General features: G+C 34.7%; 2 protein-coding genes across 2 annotated transcripts in view; one reads left to right on the plus strand and one right to left on the minus strand.

The window, feature by feature from the left end:
* Positions 1 to 12658, plus strand: LOC132562942 (uncharacterized). Its single transcript, XM_060227718.1, has 14 exons — positions 1 to 79; positions 1485 to 1715; positions 2093 to 2181; positions 2483 to 2896; positions 3356 to 3592; positions 3802 to 4044; positions 4356 to 4604; positions 5226 to 5411; positions 6591 to 6704; positions 7003 to 7435; positions 8735 to 8799; positions 9280 to 9307; positions 9647 to 9814; positions 12369 to 12658. The coding sequence occupies exons 1-14, from the start codon at positions 1 to 3 to the stop codon at positions 12656 to 12658; spliced, it is 2826 nt and encodes a 941-aa protein (XP_060083701.1).
* A 3136-nt stretch (positions 12659 to 15794) lies between these two features.
* LOC132562946 (kinesin-like protein KIF26B) overlaps positions 15795 to 27558 on the minus strand; it is a 264719-nt gene continuing 252955 nt past the window's right edge. Inside the window, exons 14-18 of the mRNA XM_060227723.1 lie at positions 26909 to 27053; positions 22490 to 22652; positions 19144 to 22273; positions 17444 to 17655; positions 15795 to 17236 (exon numbers count right to left, since the gene is read on the minus strand). Coding sequence (XP_060083706.1) covers positions 17054 to 17236; positions 17444 to 17655; positions 19144 to 22273; positions 22490 to 22652; positions 26909 to 27053 — 3833 coding nt within the window. The 3' untranslated portion in view covers positions 15795 to 17053. The remainder of the gene's footprint in view (positions 17237 to 17443; positions 17656 to 19143; positions 22274 to 22489; positions 22653 to 26908; positions 27054 to 27558) is intronic.

Raw genomic sequence — 27558 nt, forward strand, 5'->3', positions numbered from 1 at the left:
ATGTACCGACCATGGTACAAAAGAAAAGGGCAAATTTTATTCCCATTGATAATACTTCTAAACGTCATCTGTGGATTCGGTAAGTTATGACAATCCGTGATGTTGAAACAAAATGATTTGTTATGATGTAAATTTAAAAATAAAACATGCATGCACAGTTAAAAATGCACTAATTGCTATGGAAATACTATCTGTATCACACTTTAGGAGGTACTATCTAGCTTTCTGACAGAATTGAGACTCGAATCTCTGGCATATTAATAGCAGTCTTTCGAATGGAATAAAGCATGCATGCTTTTTTCTGAACAACAAATCCAAAATCACAACCAAAGAATGCACACCACAGACCAAATGGTTACCATAATGATATTTAGAGGTACATATGATGATGTGTTTGTACGTAAACATCAGCATTATTTTCTATTTGTGCCACCACCACACTTATTCGAATAAAATGTAAGGTGCTGGGCCATGTTCATTTAGATTAATTAGATTCAGTTTTTTTTTGAGGTGAGAATCAGAAGCAGGGAAATATAAATGAGTGCTACTAGGTAATAGTGACAAGTACTTGGTCAGAGAGTTGTCCAGGTAAATGTACTGGGTAGGCCTGCTGACAAAACAACCATGCCAATACTACTATTGTTTCTTAACAGAATTTAAATGGCAAGAAATATACATAACCCTCTTTATCCCTGGGATTTTGTTGGAGGATAGTGTGGAGAATCGTGGAAATAACACATTCCTGCAATGTAATCTCAGACAGAAATCAACTTGGACCTCCATTTTCTCATGTAATATCAATTGATGGTTTGTCAAGGAGTTTTACATCTCCAATCCTATCACCAGTGAAATGGTGAATCTGGTGTTCAGGCAACAGAAATGGATGATATTAAATCCCTGTCTCAATGAGAATACGAAGAAGGTAGTCCTGTCCATTCAGTGTTATAACAACTTACATTGTCTGATCCTAGGTGAGGTCTCTGGAACATCTGGCTTGCTCAAGGGATTCTTCAGACATGCAGGCAATCTCTATCAGTCAGATTCCATACTCAAATGGTGTAATTTTAAAGACTCAACCTTTTGATACTGCCCCAGCATGTTTAAGGGGTTGTTTGGGGCTGCAAGCAGTCTTTATCAATTTCATATGATACTCAAGTCGTGTAATTTAATCAAAGGCTCAACCTGCTGAAACTGCAACAATGAAAGTGTGTCTTTGGGAACTAAATTATTATGCCATCACAAGAAAGACACCTTTCGGCCACTGGGCAGCTAAGTAATTATATACACTTTATTGAGCTGACATAATGTATGATGTAATCCTACGATGGCAACAATTCACCTAAAACATACAATTAACACAAATACCAGATAATATGTAGCAAGGCACTAAAACTTACACACATAAACATTCATTACACACATCTCAATTTGCACATTCTGCATCATTTTGAACAAATGGTGATTATATAATTTTTCCTATTCAGAGGCAGCACTGACTAATGCCATTTTTCACGGAAAGACCGAGGTTTTGGTGACACCAGGACTTGTCAAAAAAGATGGCCTGACCTTGGATACATGTGCAAGTGCATGTGTTGCTGAAAAGACCATCAAATGTCAGTTTTTTAAGTTCATTAATGATACCAGGACTTGCTATCTGTCTGAAACAGATCATCCTAATGTTAAACATGCAGTCAGCAGCAACACACAACCCAGTGGTAAGTTTACATATTCATCAAGGTACAACTGGTATACTTTGTTAAAGATCATTTGGAACTAACACTGAAATATTTTATCCTATATTTTACTTCGTCTTCATGTTAAATTTTATTGGAGGGGGATAATGATTTATAATAAAATTATGGATTTACCATACTTTTACCTAGTAGAACCATGATACAAGACTATCGAATATAAAATTAAAGTGATGTAATCATGTATTATGAAATTAAAAGACATGCTTACCATTAACCTTGTATTTAAAAGGATGTTTAAAAATGTTGAGATATATTTATTTTTTTAATTCTTTTGGTACACCAGAACCATATGTATTTCTGTACTGCTTATTAAAACATGTAAAACCGTTGTTTTTCAGGAACTAAGACAGGTTTATCAAGTAGCAGTAGCAAGTCATCTATGGGGAGCAGGTTTGAAGATCTTGAAAGATCAATAAACAGACTAAAAGTAAGATGTAAAAAGATTGATTTGTGAAGTTTTCAAATAATTTCAACTTTGTGTATTTAAAACAAGTTGTTATGGGGGACAGCTTTGTTTGTATTATTGGGGGATGGGGGATGGGGGAGTGGGGGGGATGCGATTATGTTTAAATCTATGTCCATCTGCTGCAATAATGTTTTCTGTCCCTTTTTCTCTTAAATCAATATCAATGTCTTGAGAACCTCTAAACAGATTTGGTTCATATTTATCCCATGAGAGTATCATAACATCAAGTTATACACAATGTCATATAATTTTATTATTTCAGAATGTACAGAAAAAAGTGGAAAATTTGGAAGAGACAGATGATGAAAAGACGGATAACTTGAAAGCCTTGAAGAAACAATCTGTGAAACAGGTCAAGGCCATAGTGAACTTGGATGGTCGTTTGAGGTCGCTGCACACTCAAGTATCAGACATTGGCAATGATCTGTTGGAGCTGCAGAAATCACAAAGAACCATTGCAAAAACATTACAGACAGTCAGGTCTTCAACTGCAAACCTTGGGACAAATGTTAAAAGGCTTACTCATGTGGCAGGAGAGCTCAAGAGTGATGTGGATGACGTAAAAATATTCAACAACAGCATCAATCGACAGCTTTCCAAAGTTTCACAAAGCAACACAAACTTAGACAGAAAACTAAACAGACTATCTTCTTATCTACACGATAAGAGGATTTTTGTAAGTAATAAATCAGGATGTTGAACTAGTACTTTGTACAGTGATATACAAGAAAATCCTCTTGATCAAGATTTGGCAGATGGAAAGCCTTTATCTTGCCTATCCCTTTGGCAAGTGATTTCATGATATGCAAGACTATTTAGTGTTATTATGTTTTTGTCCACCTGTCACCATGGGATGTGTTAGCGACATGGACATAGTTTCATTTATAACAAATTGTTTAACAGAGGGAAATCAATTCAAATATAACACTGAATTATAAATATATTTGTGTTTGTATATAGCCCAATTGAAAAGGGATACTAGGTAAAAAGTTTTGAATTGCCAACAATTTTTTTTTTCTATTTCAAAAAATGCCAAACATAAGAAATATAGTCTTTGTGAAATGCAGAGAACAAACCAAAATGCATGGTTGGCAATGGTAGCACTACTCTGTGTAATTAACCTGTACATGTTCAGAATCCAGATAACATGCAGCATACTCAATTTCGGATCACCAAAGGAATGTCCACATTGGCTCGATCACAGAAATCATTTTGGAATGAACTTAGAGGTATGGAGCACACTGTAGACAGGTTGACCTCAACGCTTAGACAAGAGAGCAAAGGAAGAGGAGATATGCACAGCACTATCCTTAGTATGCAAACATCTATACACAATATCAAGTTAGCTTTGGCAAAACTTTCTGATCCAATGGTGAGTTTTTATTTATATGAAATAAATGATGATCAAATTAGCAAACAAGTAACTGGTCAAAAAAATTATCCTTCCATAAAATTTTTACAGCATTCCAGTATGATTTCTGTCTATGGAATGAACCACAAAAATTATTTCTGGTCTAGTATTTTTTTGTCTTGGTTCAACAAATGCATGTCATAATCTTAATATTGATTAATTTTTTACAGTCCTTACAGAATAGAAGATGGCAGGAAGATGTTACTAGCATAAAGCATGTCTTATCAAAGCTGGCAGGGACCAATTCTAGACTGGAAGGAGAAATGAGGAGTAATAGGCGTGCTGTAGCTTCGGTCATCAAAGATCTGACCAATGTACAGATGGCTGTCCAGAGTCTCAAGTCAAATGTTGATGGTATCCGAACTACTAATGCAGATCTAGTGGATTCAGTCCAGGAACTTCTGAAGACAAAGGTTTATCTAGGTTCCATTCCCAAAACATGTTTTTGAATGAAGAAATTTTAGTTCACAACACAGAATTTTCATCATTAACTAACCTAGAATTGCTTGAAAAATGTGCCATGTAAAATAAGCATGAAGGAGACTGGGATCTTTTTAAACAAAATCTTTATGTTAATACTCCTTTCTCTTACAATCCATTCGTTTTGCTGTGAACAAAGATACCAAAATAGTTAAAATTCATAGTATTTTTGTGCCACCTAGTTGAATTTTATTTCATTTGTGATAAAGCAATGATTCATCTTTGTTTTCATCTTCTCTTTCAGTCACAAATTCCAAGTATACTGCAGATGACAAAAATTTCAACAACCATTTTGAAAGCGCTAAATTCCATTAGTAGGAAGGAACGAACACTGACGGCTAGGATGAAACAGTTTGGAGACTCCATATCCACGATGGAAAAGAAAATACAAACCAAAGATAACAGTAAAAAAATCCAAAAACAAGCACTTCTTCAGCTGTCCAGTCATGTCAAAACTCTATCAGGGGACTTACAAAGGATGAACAAGCTTGTGGTAAAAATCAGATTCCAACTTGTAAAAGTCTTTATTTTTCTGAATAAGCAAGAGGTGGTGAAAGTATGTTGGAAAGACAAGATATTGAAACTATCCTATTTTATATGCTGTACTAGAGTAATCAAGTGTTTTCATATCCAATACGGGATGCATCTAGCTAAAAGTAAGATATTTATCTTATAGAAAATGTCTAAATTTCTGGTATAGGCATGTTGGTTTATTTGTTACTAAATGAATATCAGAAGTTAAGTTATATGTACTTAATTTTTTATGGGGTTACTTTGTATGAACTTTCAGCGACTTTTTAATTGGGTTTGATTCTCGATACTTGTCAGTCATTATGTTTAAATTTAATCATACAGCTTAAATTAACTGAAGATCAAAACGGTTGTAAAAGAGATTGGCTGATTAGGAAGATCATTTTAATCCAAGTGGTGTGAGCCAATTAATACATGCTTTGAATTTCTGAATTTGCATATTGATTATATTGAATCAACTATTAGAAATAACAGCAATGCATGTATAAGTGAAATCTTGAAATTGGAATTCAAGCTTAGGTATAGTTTTACACAATAGCTGCTTTCAATGGAATATATCTTTCATTTGTTTTTAATTAAACAGGTCAAGATAGACAAAAATCAGGCATCAGCAGGTATGGTCGGAAAAACTGGAGCTCTTTATGGGAAGCTGGTCACTTCAGTAAACAAGCTCCACCGAAAGTTGGCAGATATGGACATGCAAATGAAACGCAATCAAAATGCTGCTCAAAGAAATTCTGTCAGTGTGGCAAAGTCTTTGCTAGGCAAGGTAAGATAAATTACAGAATTGTTTTCAGGTTTTTATTAGTCTTTTCAATTTGATACGTATTACACAAAAAAATTGTAGCAGTACTAAATTTTCTTTGGTGGATGAAGCAAAGGATAAAGTTACTTCATTGTTTTATGTTTGAGGATTTTATGTTAAATTATTCACACTTTCAAAGGTTGATTAAACAGGATTGTTTAGTTTAAACAGAATCTTGAAATAGATGCCATATAATGACAAAAATCATTTGAATTTTATAGCCGACTTATCAGAAGATGATGAAACCAATTTATTTGTTGAGGGTATCTGAATGTAAACAAAATAATATCATTGTATATCATAAATGAAATTTATAATTTCTATCAAATGATGATATAAAATTTCCTAGTAAACAATTTATACACAACAGGATCTTTAAACTATAGCAGTGAAGTAGTGCCAATTTATTGTGTGTGACAGTGTTTTGAGTGAGCTCTACTAATCTTATCAAGGAATAGCATTTTATTGTTGACAGTAGGATTCATTGGGTTTATACAATCAATTCATCAATTGCTGTAAGAGTATTCTCTTTACATCAGAATTGGGTCGGTAGCTTAATAGCTTAAAATGGGAGAATTGATAATATATTTTGGCTTGGAAACACATTTGAAAATGGTATCCAGTGGTGATAAAAGGTCACTGGAGGACAAATTTCTGTAACTATTATCAAATGTTCAATCTGGGTAAGGTTATCAGCTAATGAGACATTCTTGTGGACACACAGACCTTTTATATATTTGTACTGGTGTTGTGGATGAAGGGAGGTAATCAAAATTTAATTGAGAAAGTTCTATGGAACGTCATTGTGCATTTCAAATCTATTCATTTGAGTTGATGAAATAGGTATAAATGCTTGTGAAATTTTTATTTTTGCATTTGTTTAAATCTCATTTATATGTTGGACCTGAATTAAGATTCTGCTTTTGAGCAAATTTGGTTAGTGGCTATACCTCTTTGAGACTGTAAATGGGTTTACATGTTTTGGTATATGTACTAAATTTGGATAGAAAACAATTCAAATGTAGTTGTTTACATGTAATATGCTTATAATTATACATGGTATATAGAATGTCATTTGAACCATGTAAATGAAATTGATGAAATCCTATGTGAAATGTATTTCTTTTTCCTTATGTGGATCAGTCAATTAGCCAGTGGAAAACATCACTGAAAGCACTGAAATCTGAGCTTAAGGAACTACGAAACAAGGATCGTTCCATACAGAGAACTTTAGATAAACTAGACGAAGAAGTTAAGGTATGTTTTACTATTGAACAAATAATATGGTCATTCAAAAAGTATTATGAGAAAATTGGCTGACAAGTTTTTCTCAATATCAGTTAGTATGCCTGGTCTGTTGTACATTAAATAGGTTTTAGATTAGTAGATAATGAGATAACACAATGATTGTTTATGTAAAAAAATGAAATTTCGAAGGTTGAATCAACTGATGTAATCAAACTTCGCCAAACATTTGTTTTCATTCAATTTAGAAAAATCATTAATGTAATAAAGTCTAGTTCTAGTTTTGTTTTTTGACAATGTTGATTCGCAGAAGGGCAGACTAAAGCCAAGGATTATGTGTCCAATGGGAACATTAAGAAAAGGGAACAGATGTCTCCGTATAAAAGCTCCTGGTGGAAGGAAACGTGGAAAAGGGAGGCATCGTGGAAGGAAGAAGCATGTTAGAGGAAGGCATCATAGGCGAAAACATAGAAGAGGAAGGCATCATAGGAGAAAACATGTCGGGAGAAAGCATCATAGGAGGCACCATGCCAGAAGAAAGCATCATAGGAGGCACCATGCCAGAAGACATCACAGAAGGCACCATGCAAGAAGAAGGCATCATAGAAGGCACAATGCCAAAAAAAGGCATCGCAGAAGGCACCATGCAAGAAAAAGGCATCACAGAAGACACCATGCAAGAAAAAGGCAACACAGAAGGCACCATGCAGGAAAAAGGCATCACAGAAGGCACCATGCAAGAAGTAAGAAACTTTCAGTATAGATCATAAGAAAATATGTGCGTAAACTTTTTCTTTAAAACCCTGCTCCTCTTTCATACCTGAATGGATATCAACAAACTTTCGTCTGATGCATCGTTGGGTAAGGCTTATCATTTCTTAAATTCAAAATTTTGATCTGACCCTTAGTGGTTGAGAGGGGGAAGTGTTGAAATTAGATTTAAAATCCTACTCATCATATCTGCTTATGTGAATTTCAACAAGCTTTGGCCTGATTCATCAGTCAAGATAGGCAGTTATTTCTAAAATGTAGAAATTTGATTTGGCTCCTTGTGATTTGGGGGCAGGGCCCCAAAAGGATTAGTAAGACAATATTTTGCTTTGAAACGCTACTATTTTTTTTAATGCTTTAGTGGATTTCAGCCAAATGTGGTCTGAAACATCATTGATAGAGGGGAATCATTTTTTGAATTCAGAAAATGTCTTCATGAACCAACAATGTCTTCTATGTAAGCTGTAGAGAAGTTGAGCAATTTATCTTAGGCCTTTTTTGCCTCTTTCATATACAGATTTTTATTGTCAGGTGGCAGTTAAGGCCCATTGGTCTCTTGTACCGTTCTTTAATTAGTCTCTAACTAGTCTGATTACAGTGGACTTCAATTTTCCCTTTGTTCTACAGTTAGTCCACCAATCATTCTGCCTTTTACCTTTTCCAGTGAACACAACTTTCACCAAAGCAGATGTTGCATAACAATGAAACTAACGTGTATATATTAATTGAGTTGTATTGCCAGAGTTAAGCCCCTTCTTTCACTCTTGAACTTCTTATCCATCACATTCCTTTAAGTACAACTCTTCAAAGTATCTATGTCATATAAAATGAATCTTTAAAGCAATTATTATAATGAAGTGAAGATGTGTCTGTTGTTGTGATTTTATTCTACCTTAATTTTTTTCATTAGTTCCCTACCAACCAATGGGAGCTATAGTTTTGCTTGTATTATTTCTCTCTCAGCCTTGCTCATACATTTCCTCAGACTGTCTGTCACACATGCTGATTCATTAAATTATCTCTCCTCTGCACTATGTTGCAAGGGGTATAAGATAAGGATTTAGATAGACAGTAATCTGGTAGGGGGACTATGTATTGCTACAATATTTCGAGAGTGCTTCTTTCAATTTTGACACATACATAGGTGTTATAAGTTCTTTTTTTATTCTCTACAGATTTTGATCACACATCTGATTTTTAAAAGAAGATTATGTGTATAATCTTCTGTCTTCATTAGCTTTTTCTGAAAGCTTTTTTTTTATATCTTTCAGGGGAAAGAAGGGCGATACAAGGACATGTAGAAAGAGTCAAACGAGGGGTCAACCAAAACACAAAGGTAATACATGTATTCAAAACAAATATTAATCATTCTGTTGAAACTCCATGGTTTTCTGATTTGCTACTAAACACAAATGAAAAATAAAAGCATAACAGTTCTATCTTAAAAATGAAGGAACAACATGGAACATCATGGTGTTTAAATGCAAAACATGAATTCAATAGAAATAAAAAAAAAAAAAAAAGAGAAAAAAATAAAAAAAAAAATGAACAAGAATGAAAAATAAAATACCTAGTATTCTTTCTACAGGTGATGAAGAAAAACTGCTGAGTTTGTTATAAAGAATAAGAAAAATATTTTTGTTTAAGATGTTTTTCTGTACAAAATTACAAGCTCCCATGGAGTAGTGGAAGAGGTAATTGATAAGAATTGCTGTAGTGTGATGGCACAATGGCAGAGTCTGTTGTTTATTTTTACCACACTAAACACTGATGTTTGATTGATCTGTTCTTTGTGAATGTAACTTTTCTTGTACAGATGCCTGTTGCTCTGGCTGACAAGCAAGGTAAGTTTGAAAATCTGCTCAACTTGAAGGGTTTGCAAGCTTTTCCAGTTGCAAAAAATGAATTAAAACTCTGTTATTAGGGCCTAGTGAAAATGTTTGAATCATCTCTGTTAAAATTTTCTTCAAGTTAGGAGATAACATTTGAGTATTGGCTGATATAATAAATTTTACATTATTCAATTGATTTTCTGTTCATCTGCTTCGAAAAACTGACAAAAATGGATATCAAAAATGACATTTTTAAATATCTAACAGTTGTGAAATGAAGAAGTTTTAAAACTATGGTTTGAGCTAGTAGTATAATGTTTAGACTAACTGACTATGATATTGGTATAAAAGGACCAGCCTGTCCCTCTGGATACCAACTAGTAGATCTCTACTGCTTCATGTACCTACCCAAGCCTCAGACCTTCGACATGGCCAGGCAGCATTGTCAGAATCACAAAGGAGCTCTACCTGAAGTCACCTCAAGGAAAATGCAGCAGTCACTGCAAATATTCCTTTTAGGTAATTTTTTTTATTATAGAAATCTTGTTTATAGCATCTTATCAGAATTAGTAAGACATCAAGTTTCATCCTAGCTGTAGTGAACAGTGTATTTCATATCTTTTTGAGAGGTTGATAAAAGCAGTCAGAGACATGTATAAAAAGACTGGATGTTTGAAGGCTTTGGAGTCAATTTTATAGTTATTGTTGTTGCTATTCATAGAAATTCATCAACTGATTTGTATAGAGGACTTGGGAAGGAGAATTTAGGTCTTTTAACATAGTTCCTATAGTGTGATAGACATTTCTCAGCCATCAAAGTCTATTTTTGCGAATATCTTGTATTCTGCTGTGAACAAGGTTTCAAGTATTTATTTTTGTGGGTACAGTGACATCAATCAACATTTCCCCAAAGGTCCGAATAATTACAATAAAGAAATGGCTGAATAAGTTTACAGATTTCATGAACTGATCATGTCGCTCTAAAGTGATGTCCATATCTCACTGATTTAGGTATCACTCTGCTGCATTTATTCTTGATTCACCCTGCAATTAACCCCAAGTCTGGTATTAAGTGCACCTATATATAAGTTGCGGCTTAGAAAAGCTGTAAAGCAGCATTATTTCATCATCCTTATTGCAGGATAAATGAGATAGTTTGGGAGAAAGTTTTAGGATCTCGAACTACTTTGGGTTTTGAGGCAGTTAAAGGTCAAGGTTGCTGTGACTTGATTCATAACTAGAAGTATAGGTTGTGGCTGGCCTTATTTTCAGAATTTTCAGTCCAGTTTTGATGAAATGTGGCAAAAAATGTTAACATCTAGAAATATAAGGTCAAAGTCACAGTTGAAAATATAAAAAATATGCTCATGCTTGATAGAAAGTAATGAGATAGCTCTATTTGGATTTCATAAAATCTCTCAAGATTTTGTGTAAAGAACTGGTCTTAGAAGTGGTTCAGTTAATGAAGCAGGTAGGAAGTGTTGATCTCTAAACCAGCAATCATTACAGAAAATATAGAATCAAAACAATGTGTCTGCTGACTGATTTCTGCATATTTATGACAGTCAATGCTGGCAGAAATTATAGAAATAAATAACTTTAAAGGAGGAGTGGAGTAGGCACAGGAACATTGTCCTCATTTTCTGTTCATGTTTAATTGTTCTCAGCCTCCATCTGCACCAAAATAAAAAAAATAAAAATGATGAAAGAAAAATCCAGTCCTGCGTAACTCCCTACGTAGCAATTTAAACAAATTAATGAAAACTTTATATGCATTGTACGAACCGTGGTTTACACCACAGCTAATTGCCACAAGATGTCGTCTGCACATGGCTTGTGACTGGGTGTTTATTGTTCCACCAACACATGCAGTAGCTTTTTTTCAAGGAGCTAATGTTTCAGGATGATTAAACATCACTACCAAACCACTGTTTTTCCCACACACCAGCATGACTGTTGTTTGTAACGGAAGCTGTACCCTGTAGAGAGATGTGTACAGACTAAAAGTGATACCTATGTATATAGGTATAACACTTTGTTAGTCAGGAAGACGTAACATGCAGTGACAGGGGACTACCAGTTATTCACTTCACAGCAAGCCCCATTTTGATTTTTTGATTTTATATTTTTATTACACCAAACGTACAAAAAAAGGAACTTAAAAAGTGATTTGAGTATTCTATTTCATATTTTCATGTATTGGTTTTCAGAGATAAAAGTAATCAGTTTGATTTTGGCATTGTGCAGATGGGCTGTCCTATTGTTATTTTGCTAGTGTACATACAAGTTGTGATACATGTGAACTTCTTTTGCAAGTCAAACCTGTTTGACCTTGTTAATTTTTTTTGTTAATCAAGATCCATTTCACTTGGTGTTGTGGTGATCCCAATTTGATTTTTGTTCCTTTTGCATAAATATCTTTAGCACAATGAAAAGATTTGAAAAGATGTTTCACTTTTGAAATGCCTGAAAAAAGTAAAATAATATTCTGTCCTATTTTGAATACCTGAGATATGTTGTTATGTTCAAACATCTACAGAATAAGCACAAATTTGTCCACTGTTCCAATAATGGGTATTTGGCATGTTGGAATAAGAACTGCCAATTTTGTTCAACCCATTTTAAAAGTAACAGGGGTCAAGTGTATTAGATTTTTCAAATTACAGTACTTCTCAATAACCAAGAGGCTCATGGTACTGTTATCAAACCTGTAATGTGTAGCTTTCAAGGTCACAGTGGTCAAACATGTAACATTTTTATAATAACTCATAAGCCCAAACTAATGGTGTCAGTCTAGTATCATTCTTTGGAAATCATACTTAAGGGTTTTTCAAATTGCAAAAAAAAAACCCCCAAAAACCTGGAAGTCTTCTTTCAAAGTTGCAGAACTGGTGAGTGATTAAGGCTGACTGGGCCACTTGTATTTGTTACACTTTTTAAAATGGGGTCACATTTTAAGCTTCATAAGTGGAAATTTTAATTCTGAATATATTTTCCAATATTATTTTTACCATAAACTCTTGTACTGTCATAAGATGTGTCAATCATTATTTTGTATTTTTCTATTGATCAGCAGAGACAAGAGCAAAGGTGCCGAGTGTCTGGTTGTCAGCTACAGTGTTTAACACTGATGCTCAAAAGTGGTACTGGGAAAACAGTGGGGATCCTCTTCTCTTTGAAAACTACATGACAGATCCACCAGCAGGCCAGGCAGGGGTTATGTGTAATCAGTTCAGGGTTGAGTGGGATAGTCACTGGTCAGCTAACCCCTGTAACAAGGACATCAAACTGCCCACTGTATGTTACCATACCATTGACCATGTGCCTTTACCCACAGCCAAACTGCCATATGGACTGGTATAAAATCTTCTCCTGTGATAAGATAACTTTTTGCAAACTGTTCTTATTTCTTAATGTCTTTTCAAAGTTATTTGATTTTTAAAAAGATCTATATTTGATATATGATTAATGCATTTGTTAATTAAATCTGTGTGCAATTTAACAGGTAGTTTTGAGCTATAAATTCTGTGATATCAAAAATGAAGTATTTGAATTCTTCTTTCTAAGAGTTGCCTACCCTTCACCTATAAAATTGGATGTCTTGTGGTGGGCAGTAATCTGGCTGAACTTGGATTGTTGAAGGACTCCCAAAAACACACCAACACATTTATTATCCACTGTTGTACTGGCCTAAATCACCACTTTTGAAGAGTGAAAACAAACATCAATTATTTAGAACTTATCATACTGCATAATTCATGACATTTTGTTTAATCAATTAGAAAATTGATAGTTCCTACAGAATTATTAACAAGGAAATAGAAACGGACAAAAATAACTGATACTTTGAACGTGTGGGGGTAGGCCATGGGAATTTTTGTGAAAATTACTCAAGAATCAAAGTCACAAATTGTTGTCAAAGTGGAAGCATATTCATACTTTTTCATAGCAAAACTAATGAGGGTAGTGTGATGTAGCTTATATACACTAGGTTCTTACTGGTATTTTGGCTTCTGCAGTGGTCATTAATCTTGGTCAAAAGTCAAACATGACTGTCCTTTTCCAATTAGATTCCTTTGTTTAATTTCTGTTACTTTTATAGAGTGTTTGAGGGACATTATTTAGGAATTGTACTTCTTAATTTTCAGGCCTTTTACTTTCCTGTATCTATGTCTTTCATAAAATCAACAGTTACCAGGATTAGATATTGAAGTTATTGAAAATTGTACATCTTTAGCCAAAGTGAATGTTTCTAGGTCTTAACTTAAATCTTATCCCCCCATCAAATCTCAAGCTAAATTACATAGAGGATTGGTAGTTGTTCAATTCACACTGACTTTAACTTAACACACTATATTGGAAACCAAATACTATAATGCACATTTGAAGCTTTAAAGAAAACTTGATAAAATTCTATACATGATTATCTTGATAAGGTCATGGATCAAGGCCATGTACAATCTACTTAAAATTTCTTAAAGATTTCAAGGATGGGCAAATCAGATCCAGTAATTAGTTATTTTTACCAATCTTACTCATTAGTCTAATTTCAGATTGTATCTTGCTATCAATTGATTACAACATATGTCATCTAAAGGTCAAGGTTGTTGATATGCAAATGCAAGGACAACATCTAAGCTAGCTGTGTTGCATAGTAATTCCTCATTAGTCTGACATGTTTGAGTTTCTCGAAAAAAGTTAAGGATAATTGATTTTCAGCATTGAAAAAAAGTTTGTTCTACTAGTTGGTAATTAAGCTCCAGAAAAGAAATCTTTGTTAAATGAGTCTTCGCAATGGTCAAAGTCTTGCATTTATTTGTGTGGTCTCTCTGACCTGAAACAATATTTGTTATCAATATTTCTTCAGAAGTACTAGATAGATCTTTTGTCATATTTAACATCAAAATTCAGATTTGGAATTGTCCGAAAGACAACTTAGCAGTCAGGTGACATTTTATTTAAAATGTTGAAAATTTGCTATTCATCTATCTCAAATTACATATGTGGATTCCCATTAGTCCGATTTTGGGTACCTTTAATTTTCAGACTGATCAGGAAAACAAACAGCTGTCAGATAGCCATATTGGATTTTGAAGTTAATGTTTGTTATTGATTTTTTGGAAAGTTGTTCATGGATCCTTCTTGTGTTTCATACATTTGACTTACTGGTCTATTGTGGGACTGGTTGGAAAAATGACTGACAAGTGGCCATTTTGGATTTTGACAGTTTAAACTTGTTAAGGCTCATTCTCTGAATTCATGTCTAGGTTCTCTGTAATTAGATGTGCATTGTCAATCCTTGGACCAATTAGAACAAAATAGTGGCTGTTCGACAGCTTCTTGGATTGTGAGGTTTGTAGATATTGCTATATCTTAGAAACTCAAGCTGGATCATATGTAGGTCTCCTATTTGTGCCCATCTGAATTTTGAGGAATGGGAAAGAAGAGAAGGGAAAAGAAAAGAACTAATAAAGATTATACAATGGTGGAAATGAAGGTCACTCTGGGAGCTCTAGTTCATCTGATAAATTTGTCAGAGACAAGAATATCTACTGAACAACAAAACCTCTGATAAGTTGCCCTGTTCAGAGTTTAGAATTAGCTCATGGTTATCATGTGAACAAGAATTGTGAAGGAAAGCTGAACACTGTAGGACTATTGGTTTTACAGATGAATGTTGAAAACTAGACATAACAGATTTCTAGATACTTATATATCTTTGTTTTTTTTAATTGGGGTTCATGTTTAAGTGTCTGGATGTGTAAACATAAACATGTTTTTCTGTTTGTCAGTTAAGCATATCTTCTGTTTCATATCAACTTCAGAAATATCAAATTTTGCACTTTGTAAACCCCATTTTTGTAAACTTTGCCAAAAAAAAAAAAAAAACCCCAAAAACAGAATTACATAAAACATTCACTTTCATTTCTGCAGGAAAAGTATTATTTAAATAATAATAAGGGAAAAGGAACTGTTTCTGTTTTGGAAATGTTATGAAATAACAAGATTTGAAATATATGATATCTATTTTGAAACAGAGAAAAATAAAAATTGGTATTTGAAATCTGTCCCATGTTTAAGGGAGACAGCTTCATTTAAAATGTCTTTTTCAAGATGTCTTTGAATCATTCATTTTACCTTTTTCCAAATTTAAACCAAGTCTTAGAAATTGGAATATAAATGATAAATGTTTTATTGTGTTGAGGACAACAGTTTTGCCTGCATTGAAACACTTTATACTGTATTTTATCTGGCAATAAGCCCAAGCACAATAATAAGTCCACATCATATTGAATGCTGGTCATTAAAATTATAACCAAATTCTATTTCATCTCATGGTTCTGTAATAAGCTGATCTCCGTACACTGAGTTTATGTGTCAGTTACCCAGACTTATTGAAGGATAAGTATGGTAAAGCAGACATTGTGGATAACAAACAACAAAACTCTTTGTATAAATATTACAAATATATTTTGTCTATTTTGACATTGATGATCTATTTAACATAATAATTCTATTTGGTCTTGGAGGAGAGAAAAATGTACAAATAAATAATACACAAGCATTGTACAGGGTACTCAGTGGTCTCAATAATATACACTTCGTAAAAATCTACCTTATAATAATAATAGTTTATACACCAAACCAAACGTCTAAGCTGATGGCTTTTATAACGCTCTATATACCAGTGTGTATTAATGCAAATATTGTGGGTTTTCCTGATTTTAGTCTGTGCCTATGCATAAAGAAACATATGCTATCTATTAAACCAGAATTAATGTTCTTGTATTTTGCAGTAATGGAACTGTATAAAGAATTCTGCAATGCTTTAAGTATCTTACACCTGTCGTTAATTGCATATTGCGACCATAAGCTGGCAGTAGAAATTTATTAGGTCATACCTGCTAAAAGTTTTTAACATTTTTCTCTTGTCCTAAATCATGTTTGAAAAAAAGTATGTAATACAGATGTAAGACTTGAATCGTTTGACAATTACTATCACAATACTAAAAAAAGAAAAAAACCGAAACTGATGTTAATAAAGTAACAATATGAATACAAGACCTGGGGTATTCCTGTAAAAAATAAATCATTACATTACTTGTTAAAGAATGATTAAATTTAAGGCAGATTTGGACATCCACACATAGCACATATACAAAGTAAAAATGTCCATGAAATAATCTGTTTGGCAGTGAGAGTTTTTTGGTAAGACACAAACGCCTTGTCTAGGTACTGTTTCCTTCTTGGCAAAGCACCTCTTAAAATAACACAAATTAATATTCAAATGATTCACAGAAAAATGACATATGCAAATTCAAAATATATAAAAAATATACAAACTCATTACAAAATTTTACATAGTACGGATATTGTCCATCTCCAAATGAAGAAATCTTTTGCAAAATATAAAGAAATGAATGTGCTTGCATGATTTTGATGTTAGTATACAATGAAAAAATGAAATTCATTTCACAGATTTTGATTTGCATCTTTTTATGTTATTGCAATTTTTTGTTTGTTGAGTCAGCAGTTGAAACCAACATGGCATAGTTACTAGTATAGTACTGTAAATATCGAGATTAGATAGTATAAATCAACCCTACTTCTCGTCAACCTCACTAAGTGTCTTCAGTTCACAACGATGTTAACGAAACTGTTTATACTATCTAGTCATGTCCAACGTCACTGAATTGGCACCCTCTAGTGATCACCATGACAATTTCCGCGGCACGTTGGAAAAACAAAGCACAACATTTACACATCCGTTTTCTTTGACTTGGATCGACATGAAAAACACATTAGGAATTTACAGTCAAATTTCCATCCATGTTGTTCCATTAATATCTGGTCTTTCATATCAGGGCTATCTGGCTTTAGCTGGCCTTGCCTAGAGAGAATTTCCTTCAGTTTTTCTTTTCTCTGTTCCATTTCTTTTCCCTGTGGAATATAACGGAATCTTTTGTAGTATGTTTCACAATAATGATTTTATTAGTGAATATTTCTTAAGTACATATGCTCAAGTATCCATAAGGCAATAATGGAAAAATACAACAAAAATTCATAAATTTTAAATAAATTTTTCCTGAACATCTACACTTTATTCTTAACTGATCTTGAAAAATCATTCAGCATTGAAAACCTTACCTCATCTTCGGCCCTGCGTCTCCCTAGCCTTTGAACATCACCAACATCATAGTGTTTGATTTCAAATGGTTCTTCCTTGATCTTCTGTATTTGCCTCGTGTCAACCCATGCCTTTGGAGAAGGACTTGTCTTTAATGTTCCAGATGGACTCTGCTTCCGGTTTTCAGGACTTTCTGACGTCCTAGCAGGAACGGAGCGACTCCTACGTGAACCTGAAAAATTGTTTTATTTCTCTATTATGTTTTGTCATTAACCTACATCTAACTGTAATTCAATTTTCCTTGGTTAATCTTTCCATACATACCTAATAGAATTTCATTAAATCACTTGACTAGATTCCATTTATTTTAACTCGTTTGAATAAACTTAATAAAAACAGTCGTTAAAGCATACAATTTTAGGAGCAATAATGTATTTTTATGATTGGTAGATGTTCATCTATGTCACGATCCGAAATCAAATATTTATGCAGAATTGTTTCTGATTAGTTTTTTTCTCATTTAACAAACAGCTGTTTTTCAAGCTAAACAGGAAGAACACAAACTATTTCTCTCTCTCAGCATTTAATGACTTGCAGAATTAAGGACTATCCCATTGTGAATTTGAAGTTATTAAAACAGCTTCATGTCAGTTTTTTGGCTCTAAATTCGTTAATGACTTGATTTAATGAAGAAGTGTTTATTTATGGTTTTTTTTACCCATTTTGGATTCCTCTTTCCCAATATCAAAAGTGTTCACAATTTTGAATAAATATATATATATAATGGAGAGCAACAGGCATTAAGCTTTAATCACCAAACAAGCAAAATATTACTCCCTACTTCGCACTGGGAATGGGGCAATATAATGAATGCTACACTAATTTGTATGTGAATTTATCCAGGAATTTAAACAGAGGATGAAATCTTAATTGACAAATTTACTACAACTTCTACTACATATTACAACCATTTCTACTACTACAAGTTAAAATATCATAAATTCAATGTAGGAGCCAAATTTGTTTGAGCTCTTTTGCCCCCTTGTTTTCCCAGCAGCAACCAATTTGGTTATCAAAAGTCGTTTTACCGTTGGCTAGGTTTCAGCCAAAAAGCTAATCAAATAATTTCATAAAGACTGAACGTAGAGCAGCAAGGAATTTATTGTGTAATTCAACCTGTGTTTGCACCAGTAACAAATTCTTCTCCCCGAATTAAATCGGAGGATACCTTTGAGAAATCTAATTATTTCTGCACTAGTAGTTTCTCCTGACATTAGGTAACCCAATCCCTTCACAAAAGTCTCACATTGATATCATACAGTTATTAAACGTTGATGAGTTCCAGACACCAACCCTTGTACAATGTTCCCAAGCTAATATAAAGTTTAAATTCTGAGTATAACACTTTGAAAACACGAGCATGATATATGGGATATCTCAAAACTGTTGTAAACAATGCAGTATTTTGTGGGTGTCCTGGTTCAAATCCAAATATTTTTATTGTCTGGTAATCTGGTTTAATATACTTTATCATGAAATGTTATCTCCACCAAAACACACGACTGGCAAATCTATTAATGGGTGAGAATTTAAAACTAAATTTAATAAAAAACAACAATTCAAGTAAAATTTCTGAATATTTTAAAAACACTGGGGAGGGGGTGGGGAAGAAAAACCAATTTTATCTCGCAAAATGAAGTTTCCACTCATTAGTACTTACTTGGACGTTTCCGTCTTGAACCTTTCTTTTTCTCGTTTGAGGATTCGCTGTTGCTGTCCTCATGAGCTGATGAAGACGCTGTTGCTTCACTGTCCCGTAACATACTCTCATATCCACTGCTTGTTCCTCCATGAATTTTATCCGACTTACACCCAAGTTGTGACCTGAGCTCGGCACTGACAGTACTACTGTTGTCACTGCCATGTCCACTGCTGGAGTGACTTGGTGTCCGTGGTTTGGTCACTGTGCTATATGGTGACAAGAGTTTCTTTTCGTTGGTCACTATTCCACTATCATTACCACTGTCTGAGTCTGTCCCTCGACTCGAGCTACGATTGAGTTCGGAAATCCTACCATTGCCTAACTTACTACTACTCTTGTTTTCTTTGCTCCCCTTCCTGGTGTTTTTGCAGGAGGAGAAAATTGGTAGGCGACTACTGAGCGGTGATTGTGACTTTGATGATTTAGACGAAGTACTCCGAATGGTTGATGTGCTTGAGGGGCTACCAGTAACTGGTACAGATGATGATCGTTGTGACGAGGACGATGACTGTAGCCGCACAGATTTGTCCTTGTCACTGCGACCTCTACCACTACCACTCAAGGGAATGGAAGAGTTTTTACTTGAAGTTGAGCTAACAGACTTTGGACTTGTCGATAAATCCTTCTCCTTTAAGCCACCAGATTTTGTTGGGCTTTGGCGAGACGGACTGGGGCTATGCATTGATGACTTTGATGAAGGTTTTGATGGAAGGGGTGGTTTAGACTTTGTACATCGCTTTGAATCACATAACTCTTTGCCTAAACCCTCAAGAGCTTTTGTAAGGGCCTCACTGTGTTTCGGCAAACTTGCATATTTTGAGGTAGCGTTTTTCATAGTTTTGGCATCCATATCCATTCTTGGTTGACTAGCACTAATTGTATGGACAGTATTGATGATGTAGTCCCCTCGCACAAAATCACCATCCATTTTTCGTTCGAAATTGAGTTCATTGATTAAATTTGGATTTGATGCACCATCCGGTTTTCTAAGAAGAGGCTGATTCATACTGCCACATGGGATATCTTCATCCCTTAAGTCTGATGGTGTACACTCGAAACTGCACAGTTTCTCACACACAAGCTGTTCGTTAGAAATAACTGGCTCTGCTAGGAGAGTTTTTATACTTTCTATGGTAGAGGAATGAGGCATTCCATCAGCTCGAAGGAGAAGTGGTTCATCCTCCATAGCCTCGTCACCATCTTCCCCCTCGGTTAATTCATTGTCTTTATTGCACGACACACTACTGAAGGTTTCATCATCTGGCACATCACTTGTGCTTTTTTCAGCACTTCGTTCCAACTGTTCATCCATTTGAATTTCGTACATGGACTCTCGATTTGACAGCAGTACATTACTGAACTCTGTAGTATCCACACTGCTGTCGAAACTGATGTCCGCAATATTGCACTCTGCCATTTCATCTGGCTGTCCATCCCCACTACATCCCGACTGGTTATGTAAATCCTGTGACTCCATAGTTGTATCTTGAAGACTGCTACAGGATGATACGTCCATAGATGTATCATGTGTGCAGTCAGATGACTTCTTGTTTTTACAATGTCCCTGTGATTCCACCTCCATTTCCTGTTCCATGGAAACTGAACGGAGCCACTCGGTAACACGATGTGTTGGATTAGCATTTCCCGGTAATTGAGACTTTTGTAATTTTGATGTTGACTCATTAGAAGTTTTCGTACCTTTTCTACCAATAGCAGGTGAATTTCGTGGAGAGTGATGTGGGGATTGTTTTGGTGTTGAAGAACGTATCTTTTTCCGTGCTTCAGGTTTAGGCCTTTTGTATGTTCCAGTAGCTGATGTTTCCAAATTGCCAATGACTTGATTTTCAGAATCTACAATTAAGCCTATACTAACATCTTCCATTTTCCCCTCCGCCTTCAAAGCACTATGTTTTTCTACCCAGTCTCTAACAAATGGCTTGATTGGCTGACCAGATTCGTCGACCTTTAATTGCTCAGTATCTATTGCTGCACCAGAGCTGTGCATGCTGGTTGGCCTTGAATCTGCTGCTTGAGCTGTCACAGATGCCGCACTGTCAGCACTAGCCATGCTGTCGGGGCGCTCTTTCAACTCACAGTTTGCTGGATATTTGGCCTTGACCCCAGACTTAGGACCATGGCTTGGTGATGATCCTTTTGGCTCCAGGGAGTGTTCCCGTGAATGCTCTCGAGAATGTTCACGTGTTTTACGATCAGATCTCCCATGTCCTGATGATTTCCGTCCTTCCTTGTGGTCAGAATCTTGCATCATTTCTCTGGGTCCATCAACCCATTGTTCTTCGGCATCCATTTTCGGGTTGTAAAGATGTTTGTTTTTGTTTTGTTCTTGTTTCAAGACGAAAGCCTGTGGCCCGTCAACCCACTGTTCCCCTGTTTTCGGTGTTTCTGGATAGATAGCCACTCCTGGGCCATCTACCCATTGTTCCGATCGAAAGGATTGTTCACTACCACTGGCCATTTTAGTATTCATGGCTGCAGTTCTTGTTGACAAGGTTATCTTGTCCACTTTATTAGCACTACCTGAACCTTCTTCGGTCTTCTGGACCAATTTGGTCCTCACGTTAGCTTTTCGAGGTAGTTGCACCCCTCCAACACTTGGAGACATAGGCGGTGATTGAGCATGCTCACTAGCACTCGCTGACAATTCCCTGACTGGTGTTGACATCCGAGAAGGCATCCTAGCAAGATTAGCACCTTCTATACTTGTCCCCATGTTTGGCTTTCTAATGCGAAAATCAGAGTGATGGCTCCTCCCACTGTCAGAATTTGACCCCTCATCACCTGATGATCTTGATCCTCCTGGTCGCCTTGGCAACCGAGGGTTTGTTCTAGGAACTGATCTGGGTGGTCCCTCATGATCTGTTAGCTCCCGGTCACTAAGTGACTGTCCATTTGCACCTACATATATAACAGTATCACAAGACTGTTCACTACTTGAGGTATAGTCCGGGTCTGAATGTGAAGATGTATATAAAATATCCTCACGAAGTGTTCCCATCCGAAATCCTCGAAATGGTCTCCGCAATCTTCCATCATCTGTTGAACTGTCATCTGAACTGGTGCTAGAAAACTGTAAAAGACAGAAAATAAAACATCATTAATTTCATTAAAACACAATGAACATTATGCCATCGTATAATTAGAAACATTCAACAGAAATATTGTTTCACCTTTATTTTAAAGTTTTCTGGCCACCTTTTGAATTTTTAGAATAGGAAATAGCTACGACAGAAATCTTGTTTTTTCATTATGTTTTAGGAAGAAGGCTTAAGACTTAAAGCCTTACCTTTGTCTTTCGTCTCCTCATCCTGTGTATCTTAGCGGCCAGCTGTATCACTTGAAGAGTCTCGTTATAGTGTGGTACAGCAGATGACACGTGGGCAATCATGCATGTTCTACAGGAAATATTTCCCAGAGAGTCCCTCAAAAGCTGGGCAACTTTACTATCCCTGAAAAATAGATAGAAATTATATAACACAGTTTCAGCAAATTCTTTCATCCATAGTAATTAAACAAATCATGACAAAAAAGTTTGAAAAAAAAAGCTTACGGAAATTAGAATTAGGCTTAGCATCATGGGAACACCTTTTTCTTAATGGAGTCCCGTCTTTCATTTGATGCCTCCACTTTACACACTGCACTGCTCCAACACCAAACTCTGTATATAAGAACCCATGAGGGGGACTCACAGAGTGAGTGGAGCTTGTCTGGGAACCGGGCCCTGCCGATACCTAGCCCAGCAACAGGCGAAATGAACATCTTGCCACTCATCTGTATCAGATTAACTCTCAACTTTCTCATCCACGCAGATGTAATTAGGGTCCAAATTAAAAGGGAAATATTACGAGATTCCAGGTCCTACTTCCTTTCCCATTTTCAGGAGCCCCGATTACAACCCAAGCTTTGATTCAGACCTTCTGCGAGCACCATCAAGTGGATACTCTCTACATTAACACTACATAACTCACCCATTTGATGTTCACAGCTATTTTGGCACAACCGCATAGACCAACATGTAACTTATTTGACATAGAAATCTAAATCGCTTTCCATCAATACATTCACTCACGAAGTCGAGCGCATCAGGTTGTTTTAGTCGTAAATGTCTGATAATATTTGCTAAAACATATAAGTGGTATTTATATGATTGAGCTTTCCCTCCATGGTTCTGATGGGCTCAATTTTTATTTTACACAATAATTATATGTAGAGACAAACATCTGTTTTTAATTATACGCAGTGGAATATTAAATCATATCTTTTCTACACTTAATGGTTTTATTTGTAACAAGTTTTGTATCAAGGTGCTCAATTTAACACCAAGTAAAAACATTTTCATGAAGCACAAGTTCTCAGATTATTTTAACACATCTAAACCTATCAATAGCATCCGTGATAGAATAAAACAGAATCGTTAAAGTCTTCTGCTTCTTAAGGAAAAAAATACCAATTTTATTGATTTTTCTTTTAGTGTACTTGAATTGTTTCCGAGCTGTTAGAAGTAACTGACTTATCGTTGTCCTCAACAAACTTGAGATTGCAAGCTCTTATTCCGTTACAAATTTGTCTCCTAATAAAACAGTGTTGATGAATGAGAACTCTCCAGATATGGAGGTTCATTGGAGCAACAGGAGAACATTCATCTCCGATTTATTGACCGGCCCTGTCAGAAAGCTGTACATGTTCTCTAATTGATAATTAATATGTTTAAGATTTATGACTCAAAGTTCTCCTCTATCCACAAATAACAGTTGTTGATTTCGGAGAAAGCCCCATATTATCAAGTTCCCCACATCTAGCTATACGCAAACCCATTCGTCACCAAGCACAGATGATATGATGAACAATCATGGCAGTGACTTTTTTTGGCAGCGTAGAGCATAAACTTCATGGTTTATGAGTCAAACCAATTTTTATTTTTCTGCACGTCATTCTTCATTCCGAATCCAATAAAATTGTCGTTATGTATTTAGCTTGCCCGACTATGATACAATCTCTGCATTTTTTCCCTGTGGAATCACAAATCTTTAAATCATATTTTCTGTGATGAAAGATTGTCCAGCAGGACAATTTTCATGCTTCATTGCATTTCCAATAAACGATGTTGAGATATGTAAGCTTACTGTAAGTTTTTCGGAATATTTGAGTTGACCATAATTATATAATATCCATATATGTATTCATGTTTTATGTTTCATATACCAACTTGAGAAAATACAGAAATCTTAACATTTAAAGTTTATCACAAAAATATTTACTAAACAAACTGGAGAAATTCCTTTGACAACTACCAGTAGTTGAAAATTTAAAACAAAAATTTAAATAAAAACAACCTACAGCTATAAAATCAGCAATATGTCAAAAAAAGAAATCTACATATTTGAATTTCTAAAAGAAGAACTGAATGACAACATTCTTATGATCTGCATTAATATGAAGAAATCAAATAAAAGACAAGAAAAAGTCAATGACCCGTAACTTCATAATGGATTTTCCTGGGCACATGTTTTGGATTATTCCAAACATTAAGATGGGTGTAAGAGCTTTAATGAAACAATTCTGTACACAAAATACATGGAACAATATTGTATTGCTAGTGGTTGTGCTGTTTTAATCAAACTAAATCTTCATTACTTTGGTAAGAAAATTTCATTTCCTTTTTAAATTTGTGGAATGGATTAAGGCAACTTTCTTAATCAAATCTTAAAATTATAATTTTGGTAGGCAGTTGAAATCTTACCGCCTATATCAAAACCATATGTTGCCTTTATTAGGGAGGTCGCTAGATGTTCTGGTATTATGAAACATTACCATCACCAGAACATTTCTTTAAAGCTTTGTTAGCTTAATCAGGTGTCAGGTTTATCTATATTTTGAAAATTTCATTATTTGCTAAAAACTTGAGATTTTACAACTTCATTTTGTTTTCTTTCATAATTTCAAAGAATTGAAATCAATGTACTTGAGAAGCATAAAAAATATTTTGAATGAAATGTTTTATTTAGATCTTTGGTTAAGTTGGCCAATTTTCAAATGGTGGAATCATGGTTTCTCCAAGTAGCAAGCACGGATGAAATATAAATTTGAAAGGAATTTGTAAACGCAGAGAAAAAATAAAGAAGAGAAAATTGTAAAAAACATTTTACATAATCAAATTAATATATCATCAATTGAATTTGATTTAGTTTAGTGTGTGTTTGATCAGAGAATCTAATAGTGCTCTCAAGAAACGCTTTCTAGAATATCTTGACTTAGGGGTCATGCAAAGAGGATTAAATCTAGGATAAAAGTACTTTTTAAATTACAAAATAAATACATTATTTTGAAAAGGAAAAAATAAATCAAAATTGATAAAGACATTTATAGATTACAGTGTTAGAAACTTTACATATTCATCAAAATATCAATCTGGATAGAAATTTATACAACAACCATTTATCTGTATACTGTGTATGTATTCTGTTATGAAATATGGAATTTCCAGGGAAAAGGAATTAAGCAATCCATGGACTGGAGGCTTGATGTTTGTCCATTTCATCAATAAAACATGTCAATTTGATGGACGGTGCCAATATTCTGTAGTAACATCATGGTTGGCAAGAAAACCTCACACCAATACACAATGAGTATAGGGGCCAAAGCAACTTCAATGTGGATATAAATATTTCACAATATCATCTAGATAAACTTGCTGCCATTTGCTTTGCAATCCACAAATAAACACATTTCTATCCATTTTTGTGGAAACTGCGTGCTCTTCCCCTGGTCGCAATGTTTGCGATTCTACAAGTTTCAATTGAAGGGATGTTCTTTCTAACGACCATTTGCAATACCATAACCATAAAAAATGCCGTCAATTTGTTATATGAGAAATTTTCGGACATTATCGGATTACAGTAATGGGTTGTGATGTACGAGTTTTTTATTTACAAGGACATGTAACACCCTGGTGCAATAAGGTCAATTACCTCTGTGGGGCTTCACAAATCAGAAACAGAACGCCAAATTCACCACATCACCTTCATGTCGAATGTCATGCATATATATTTTGTGACTTCAGTGTGTGGAGTAACTGTATACATATACATGACAGTTTTTTTAAGTTCAGAACCATAAATCATCTCATTTGGGTTTTGAATTTTGAAAATGAAGTGTGGGAAAGAGCTGTAATATGTATTTATAACAGTTGATGGCCAGCTGATAGTTGTGTTGATGATCTGTTTCAGTCATTAGGAACAATCCCTACCACTGTTAGATATTCACATATGGTTGAAGTCAAATTTGACGAAAACCAAAAAAAAAAGAAACTTCTAGCGTCACTCCTTTTTCAATTTTAAACATCTTTAAAAAAGGCAGATTTTAAAATTTATTACTCTGTTTAGTTTCATGTCTTCCAAAATATTTCTACTGCTATGGTCCATTATGAACAGGATAAAGAAGACGTATTATGGGGCATATATACTACCTTAGTGTGAAATCTCCAATCTCCAATTCTGAAGAGTACACTGGCAGATGTCATTTATTAATGAAGATAATCTTAACTTTCTTCAATTTAGCATGAATTATAATTGAAGGTAATTTTCAATGCACTTCTACAGAGAATACCTTAAGGGACACAACTCTGTCGTATTTCACAGGAGACAATGTTGGATATAGTTTACCTGTGAGATGATTTTGGTCAATGTAAACGTTTTCTATGGCTCACCTGTGAGGTACGTGTCGTTGACCATTGAGTAAGGCCATGATGACATTGCCGAGAGCTGAAAGACTGAGGGAGACATTTCCAGGATCTTTAGATTTTGAGGAACTTCCAAGGTCAATCAGGTGCAAACGGCTCCGTCCACCAGCAACTGTTGGAAAAATAAAAATAACAACTGAGAAACATTTCACAACATGAATAAATAAATGAAATACAAACATACATATCTTGTCCAAATTTTTTGTAATTTTGTTACAGTATATAAATACCAGTTTTATCACAAAACTGTTGATGTGTTCTTTATGGGAACACAATATACAGATTGAGGTTTTAGGGGTGTGACTAAAACAGAGTGCTTTAGTCAGATGATTCAAGCTTTTCCTATCAAAAATGACAATTTCTGATTTCCACATGATAATATCATAACAGAATCAAAATGATATATATCTCACAATTTCGAGGAAGATACACCCTTAATTTCAGTAAACTGAAACAGATGTTTATCGTTTAAACACATAATAAAGAAATAATACGTGAGATGAGTAATACATTAAGATTCAAAACTGTAACTGTCGTTTAGTAAATTTATGCTAACTCGTACTTTTCATTAGCGTGTAGACTGTTTTCACCACAGTATTGGCATATATACACTTGAC

Source organism: Ylistrum balloti, unplaced genomic scaffold (assembly GCF_031769215.1).
Source record: "Ylistrum balloti isolate Yb309-2 unplaced genomic scaffold, AGI_CSIRO_Ybal_v1 Utg371552, whole genome shotgun sequence".
Lineage (NCBI taxonomy): Eukaryota > Metazoa > Mollusca > Bivalvia > Pectinida > Pectinidae > Ylistrum > Ylistrum balloti.